At 34.3% G+C, this 8,085-nt stretch overlaps 2 protein-coding genes across 4 annotated transcripts; both read left to right on the forward strand.

The window, feature by feature from the left end:
• Positions 1-3,705: 3,705 nt before the first annotated feature.
• LOC132296459 (protein VAPYRIN-LIKE-like) lies at positions 3,706-4,224 on the forward strand. Its single transcript, XM_059794661.1, has one exon. The coding sequence runs from the start codon at positions 3,706-3,708 to the stop codon at positions 4,222-4,224; it is 519 nt and encodes a 172-aa protein (XP_059650644.1).
• LOC132295379 (small ribosomal subunit protein eS10z-like) lies at positions 3,726-7,057 on the forward strand. 3 transcript variants are annotated; one of them, XM_059793631.1, is made up of 4 exons: positions 3,750-4,659; positions 4,765-4,813; positions 4,915-5,197; positions 6,591-7,057. In XM_059793631.1, exons 1-4 carry the CDS (start codon positions 4,657-4,659, stop codon positions 6,961-6,963), a joined length of 708 nt encoding a protein of 235 aa, XP_059649614.1. In that variant the 5' UTR covers positions 3,750-4,656; the 3' UTR covers positions 6,964-7,057. The 3 variants fall into 3 exon arrangements, with proteins under 3 accessions (XP_059649615.1, XP_059649614.1, XP_059649613.1); XM_059793632.1 differs by having other exon boundaries at positions 3,726-4,813; positions 4,915-5,201; XM_059793630.1 differs by having other exon boundaries at positions 3,753-4,813.
• Positions 7,058-8,085: the final 1,028 nt, after the last annotated feature.

Here is an 8,085-nt window from a genome sequence, read left to right on the forward strand (position 1 = left end):
TTCTCAAAATATTAAATTGATATTCCTCAAAGCCATACCTCAATAATGAATGAAAATTGTATTATATAGAAGTTTGGAAGACCTAAGCACACTTGTAAAACAAGTAGAATTCATGCATAGGATTTAGAAGAAAGTCTGGACCGAAAATGAATCAAAACGAAATAGGAAAACCAAGTTGCCTAAACTAACTCAGACTTTTGAACCGATTCAAGAAGATCAAAAAAAAATTCCAACGCACTTTGGCTACAGATTCAAAATTGGCAGTGTTAAATTCCTTTAAATCAGCAATTTGGCTACTTGTATAAGAAATGTGTTACCAGTTCCCAATGAACAAAAGTGAATCCTGTTGTTCCTTCAACCTTTTAAAACTTCTTAAGTGTTCTCACTCACTCATATTTCTTTCAACCTTTTAAAACTTCCTAAGTGTTCTCACTCACTAACATACCTTCATAAAGCATTGTTCTCATCATCCCAAAGTGTAGTAAACCATGAACACTTGAACTTCTTCAAATCTGCATTCAATCTTTAATCTTGAATTGAAAAATTACATTGTAGGGTTAATTTCATTTATACCCCCTTGAAGTTTGGATAGATACCCTTTTGAAAATTACTATCACTCACATTATAAATGTGTCACTTTTGAGTTGTGTTAGAGCAATTTTGTTTGTAAAATGACATTATTACCCTTTTTGACTTTGTGTTGATAATACTTGCACACACTTGCCTTCACTAAGACTTGAACCCCTGACATCCCTTTGGAATATAGATATGTAATGCCTACATATTTGTATTCAACTTTAAAATAACAGGTATAACTTCTTTCCCAAATCTACATCATTTTCCCAAGTGCAAAACCAATAAGGAAATCAATTCACTTAACTTCTAAGGAGAGTTGAACCGGTTCAGCTCCACTTGAACCGGTTCAACTTTATTGTCATATGTGGATGTTGTGGTTTATGGAGTCTAAGCTACTGGCATGTTTGAACTAGTTCAACTAGAGTGATGAATTAGACTTTAACTACTGCCTGAGTTGAACCAGTTCAAGTGAGGCAGTGAGTTGCAACACTTTTGGGCAAGAAAGTTGAACTAGTTCAAGGGTACTTGAACCAATTCAAGTGAGGCAATGAGTTGCTACACTTTTAGGGTAACAAAGTTAAACTATTTCAAAGGCACTTGACCCCAATTCAAGTGAGGCAGTGAGTTGTAACACTTGTAGGGCAACAAAGTTGAATCAATTCAAGTGTTGCTGAACCGGTTCAACTCCCTTGGGAAGCTATGTGATTTATTTTCCTTATTGATTTTAGACTCTACAAAAGGAAATATCTTGTAGGACAAGTTGTGTTCCATTGTTTGGGACTATATATATCAACTCTAATCAGATTTTAGGGTAAGAAGAAGAGAGAAGAGAGGATCATCATACGTTTTGTATGATTGATTAATTTGTGCCAACACAATAGAGAGCAATTAAGAGAGATTGAGAGAAAATTCTCCATTGTAATTCTTCATCTTTTTCATAGTGGAATTTGTTCAGTACACTCCATGGACGTAGCCCTAAGATTTGGGTGAACCATGTATATATTGTGTTCTTGTGTGTGATTATTTTTTTATTCTCCGTGATTGCTTATTTATTCCTTGAACATCGATATTTATTTTGCGTTTCTGCCACAATAACTGGTATCAAAGCATTCGATTGATTGTGCAGCAACTCCAACAACTAGTATCAGAGCCAGGTTGAGAACCTTGGGCACAAAAGGTGTTTGGCGAAATTTTGAAAGTCTTTCAATCAGATCTGTCCGTTCGAGTGGGAGTAATGGCATCAGAAGATAGGACATCCACATCCATGATCGAGAAGTTCGATGGCATAAACTTTGTTTCTGGAAGATGCAAATTGGAGACCTCTTGTTTTAGAAAAATCTATATCATCTTTTGGGAGAAAAGCTAGAGGAAACAAAGGATGCATAATGAGAATTACTTGATAGGAAGGCTCTTGCAACTGTTAGATTAATGTTGTAAAAATCAGTCACCTTTAATATCAAGAACGAGAAGACGACGAAGTCTCTCATGGCAGCCCTTTCTAGTATTTATAAATAACCATCTGTAGCAAACAATGTGTACTTGATCAAGAAATTATTCAACATGAAGATGGTCAAAGGTGGTAAGTTCAACGAACGTCTAAATGCATTCAACAAGATAGTTGGGCAATTAGAATTTGTTGATATCGACTTCAAAGATGAGGTCCGAGCACTGCTAATTCTAGATTAGTTACCCGAGAGTTGAGTGGTACAGTTATAGTGATTACTAGTTCTGCAAGGAAGACCAAGTTGAAGTTTGATGAAGTTATGAGCATTAATCTGACTGAAGAAATTAAAAGGCAAACAATAGGGAATTCCACCAGTGGTTCGGCATTGAATGTTGAAAGCAGAGGTTCAAATAAGAAGAAGGGAAATGGTAATAGAAGCAGAGGCAGGTCCAAGTCAATGAATGGAAAGGGTACAGTCTCAAAATTCTAGGAATTCCACAAATCTTAGTGACGTTGAATATTGGAATTGTGGCAAGAAGGGATATTACCGTGTTAATTGCAGTCTTCCAAAGAAGGGAAACGAAAGAAAAACTAAAGCAAACATTGTCTCAGCAAAACGGGGTGGCATAATGGATGAACCGAATATTGACAAAGAGAGCCAAAAACATCTACATACATTCTTGCCAACAGCCTATCTAATTAATCGTGGACCATTGGTGCCTTATAAAAAATATAAAGGGATTAAATTGTCTAAAAGAAAATTAGTTATCTAAAAACATGGACTTCTACCTTAACGCAATTTTAAAAGCTACTATTCCTAACTTTACTTAAACACATTTTTTAGACCTAAGCTCTGTTATATATATATTTTTTCACTAAACACATTGCACCTTGCATCTATAGAAATGCTTTTAAGTAATAGAGAAGCAATTCCAAACACCTACTGAATATGTTTAACGCGAGAGAATATTGGGTACCGTCCACCTGCTATCTCAATCCAATAAAAACGTGACATGTTGTTAAGGGCCCGTTTGGTGTTTGCCATGTAATGTTCTGTGTTTTTCCAAAAGTGCTACAGTAGCATTATTTCAGCCCAAAACATGTTTGGCCCGCATTGTTTTGTTCTCAACAGTAACGGAACACTTTCAAAACTAATGCACTATTTGGCCCAAAAGCTGGAACAAGATTTTGGTGTTCTATGTTGTTCTAACCCAATATTTACTGTAGCTAAACAGGCCCTAATCTCATTCATCCATCCCATCATTCATTTCAACCTCCCAAACGCCTCCATCTCTATTCTCGCTCTCTCTCTCTCTCTACAACTGCAAATGTATGGGTTTTGTTTTAATTTTTTTTGGGCAAATCATTTCAGCCTCCTAAATGCCTCCATCTCTATTCTCTCTCTCTCCAACTGCTAACTTATGTGTATGGGTTTTGTTTTAATTTTTTTTCTAAATCAACAAATCAAGCTCTGTAATTAATTTAATTTAATCATAAAAAAATAATAATAATAATTTTTATTTTAAAATTGTCACTCTAGATTTTCGTTCCAAACATATTTTATTCTCATTTCAGAACATTGCACCTTCTATTTTAGGTTAGAGCATTATACTTGCACTACGTAACAATTCCCAAACGGGCCGTGACTATCCGCATCAGCTTCATTACAGCTGAGCCACCAACGGATGTCGTCAACTTCGTTCACCAAGCCTGGCCCACACGTCTTTAAGGATGCCGCTATCCCCATCTCCCTCGTCGGCCCTCACGTCGTCGAATCCCTCCTCTCTCCTTCCCCCAAAACCCTAGAAACCACTTTCCTGTTCTCCAAAGCGACTGGGTATTGCAATGAGTTTCAGCTCAATTCGCTACTAAAATTGGCCATCGCGAATACAAACTCTCCACTCGTCTCGGCTTTAATCGACACAGGAGCAGATCCGAACGGCAGAGACTCCGATGAAAGGCCGGTGATGTCTCTCGCAGTCCGATCCGGCGACGTCGATGTGGTTCGGGTCCTGATCGAGTCTAGTTGCACAATTCAACACCCAATTGATCGATTCTTGCACGAAGCAGCAGAGATGGAGAGATTGGATTTAATGAAGGTTTTGTGTCTAGGGTTCAAAGAAATCGACGTGAATTCAATCGATTTAAATGGTCGACCACCACTTCACATCGCAGCAATTCATGGCAATATCGAATTGCTTTGATTTTTAGTTTCAATCGGAGGAGACACTGAAATCGCAGAATGTAATGGATACACTCCGCTCCATTGCTCTGCTTCTGCTTCAAATGGTCACACTGAAACAGTAGTTGAACACCACTTCACGCCGGAGTGGGCGGCGATGGCGCGCATATGCCTCCGACTTCGTTAGGGCAATGAGGAGAGAGAAAGAAAGTGGGAATTTTTTTTTTCAACGAAGTTGAGGACGTCGGTTAGTGGCTTAGCTGTAATGAAGCTGATGTGAAAAGTTAGCAACATGTTAGTTTTTTTGGATTGGGATAACAGGTGGACATGCTGACGGGGTACTTGGGGGTACCAATATTCTCTCGTTTAACCCCTTGAGGAGTAACATAAGCGGCCGCCACAACCAAAAGAGTCATCTTTCTCCCTTCCTTCCCTCACCATCTCACAGCCAGCCATGGTCTATCCAAACATTTCTCTCTTCCTCTATCTCTATATATGTATTCATTTATATTTATATTTCTGTTGCAAATAACGATTATCTGAAATGAAATTTCCTCATCAGATAATTCCAGAGAAGAACCGGATAGAGATCTCCAAATACCTCTTCCAAGGTTTTTTTTTTTTTTTTTTTTTTTTTTTTTTTTTTTTTTTTTTCGAGTTCTATATATATAGATTTGAGTCTGATGTTGGATTTGTGGTGGTGAATTTACAGAGGGTCATTGCTCCGCGAAAAAGGATTACAATCTTTCGAAGCACCCCAAGATCGATGTGCCTAATCTGCAGGTGATTCAGTTGATGCAGGGCTTCAAGTCGAAGGAATATGTTAGGGAGACCTGGGATTTGATGCACTACTACTGGTACCTCACCAACGATGGGATCGAATTCCTCAGATCCTACCTAAATCTTCCACCAGAGATTATGCCCGCCAATTTGAATGGTGTTTTTTCTGTGCCCGTCACAGAGATTGTTCCCGCCATGGCCGATCATCGCCCCTGGCAAGTAATTCAGCATTGTTTATGTTCATGTGTTTTTTGGGAAGTAATAGATTTATTTTTAAGAAAGTTTTTGTTATTTTCAAATTGTTTCTTTCTACCAAGGCATCTTGAACCCCAATTCTATTTATTAAAATTTTTAGCCAATAAATTCTTATTATTCAAGACTGCCCTTGTCCGGTATCAGAGCCTAAGTCGAGAACAAAAAGATTGGATCATAATAAGGAGATTGAGTTTTTATTACAAATTTTGAAACAACTTCCCCGTTTCAAAGGGATAAATGTTTTTCAATAGTTCCATCCTTTCGTCAAATTGTGTATTTGAGTGTTTTGAGTGTTTAACTTTGAAAGACCTACACACCTAAATCACTCTTTGTTGATAGGAAAGAGTAACCTTCAATCTCTGGCTTTGGCGATAATTTTTGGTAGAGATTGGAAAAAAAATTGCTTTATAGATTTGTAATTGACTGGCTTTTTCAAACTTGTTTCCATTTATATAGTCACTTCTTCAAAATCATATTCCTAAAATTTACACACATAAATCTTATTATACTCAATTTTTCCCAAATAAGGAAGTTACTAATTAAAATAAATTAAGTAATCATTTAATAATTATATATAGAAATGATAATACATGTATCATAGTTAGAAAATAATACATGTTCGGTAAAAATTCTTTTAATAATTTTAATTTTAGTATTAAGTAATATAATTAGAAAATAATACAATAGATAGTTCAGGAATTTTCTTAGATTTTGAAAGAAGCAATAGATAACTTGGGAATTCTTAGAATTGTAGTTTCGAATTCTTTTGCGATTATAGTTTTTGCTTTCTTATAATATATATATCTTTGATTCTTTTTAATACTGTATAAGATGTGAATATAGTTTATATTGACTAAATAGCAAAAATATGATTACGATTTTTGTGGGAACTTTTAAAAGTAGTTTTGGAGAAAGCACACAGCGTGATGAAAGATTATTTTATAATCTTAATTAAAAAAATTATCAAAATAAACTCACTTTAACTCACTTTTTCAAGTAATTGATTAGTAGCTTTTTTGAGTAATCAAAATTTTAAATAGTTAGAAAGAAAACATAATGAACCTCTTATAAACAAAAGTAATTAACCCTAAACCTTACTCAAAACAATAATAATAATAAAATAATATATATACAAAAATTAGCGGCCCCACCTACTAGTTGAATTGTGGAATTATCCTGTGCTCTCCATATAAGCTCCCTCTATATAAAAAAGCATATGGCATTTAATTTTTTTTAGAGGGGAGATTTTGTTAGTGTAATTTTGAAGTATATAATTAAATAAATCTGATTTTCCAAATTTTCAGGTATATATTATAGATGCTGCTAGCATAAATCTGATTTTAAATTTTGCAGGAATGAAATATACAAGGAGGAGAATGGTGGTTATTGCAGGTGCAGCTGCGACTCCGACTGTTTGATAGCCTTTGTTTGGATTGCAACGTTGGGCGGCTCTGGGTGCTTCTTAATATTAGCGATGGTGGCTCTAGCGATTGGTTTGGTGCAAGGACTCATACAAAATATTAGTGACATAAACCATCACACCAATTCCTTTCCCAATCGAGATCTCTTTTTTACAATTTATCTCTTTTTTTTTTGGCTGTTGATGGCGCTTACAATAGCTTGGGTTTTTTCTATTTTCTGGATCAAATCCATGGGTATTTCTGCTCCTTGCCTTGCCATAGATCACAAGGGCAGACACAACCAAGAGGCAAGCCAACTAGTATAATAAGTTTATGTTACTAATTTTATGGGATGATTGTATTTTATTTATTTATTTATTTTGAACTCTCTATACATAATATGCTAGATATCACAATTGACGAGCTGGATCTATTATCAACTAGGCAATGTCTCCAATGACCTAAACTAGTAGATCAACCACACAGCAGAAGTTCGAAGTATTTGTAGTGGGATCAATGACAACAAATATTATTATGTATGGTGTGTTTTTGTGCGTGATTAGTGATCTTCATTTCAAATATGGGAAATTATAAAAGATAGAAAAGAGGATAGAGAGACAGAAAAGGGAATACTCGAATCCTGATTCGATTTCGTAAGAATTTTGCATCAATTTCTTGGACTTTTGCACTACACAAGGGCTTGTGGGATTGGATAAAATAATATGTGAGATGAGTTGGGCTGGGCTGGGCTATATTAAATAAAATAAAACGAACAAACAAACACAAAGTTCTCGTATTTCTTTTGAAAGACATAAGCCCAAAGTTGAATTCTCATTACAATATTGTCCACGTATTTTCCCACCTCTTTTAGTTTTATATGTTTTTTTTTTTAAAATTTAAATATCTTAAATATATTTAGTTTTATATCTTCAATATGTTTAGTTTTTATATCTTAATAACATTAAAATGATTGAAGAAAGAGAAAAGGCTGAATGATTTTTTCTTATAAACAAGATTTTACCAGTGGACAATATTTGCAAGTAAGGTATAGAGTATAAAAAAATAATAATAAAAAAAAAAAAAATTGGGTCCAATGAAACAGCTTTCACAATATTTATAAATAAAATAATTTACCAAATAATAAAATAAGTTATCAATTATAATACATTTGGTAATTGTTTAATTGAGATGTTTCAATTCATTAAATAAATTACCAATTAATATTAAATAGTCAATTGTTTAATTGAAATTCAATCAAATCATTTATAGATAAAATGATAAAATAATTTACCAATAACAAAATAAGTTACCAATTAAAACAAATCAGGTAATTGTGTAATTAAAATTCAATTAAGATGTTTCAAATCATCAAATAAATTACCAATTAAAATTAAATAAGTAATTGTTTAATTCAATTTAATAAAAAATTTTCAAATCATTTATAGATA

This window comes from Cornus florida, unplaced genomic scaffold (genome assembly GCF_030987335.1).
Source record: "Cornus florida cultivar Cherokee Brave unplaced genomic scaffold, ASM3098733v1 CherokeeBrave_3.0.0_Hap2_Chr02, whole genome shotgun sequence".
NCBI lineage: Eukaryota > Viridiplantae > Streptophyta > Magnoliopsida > Cornales > Cornaceae > Cornus > Cornus florida.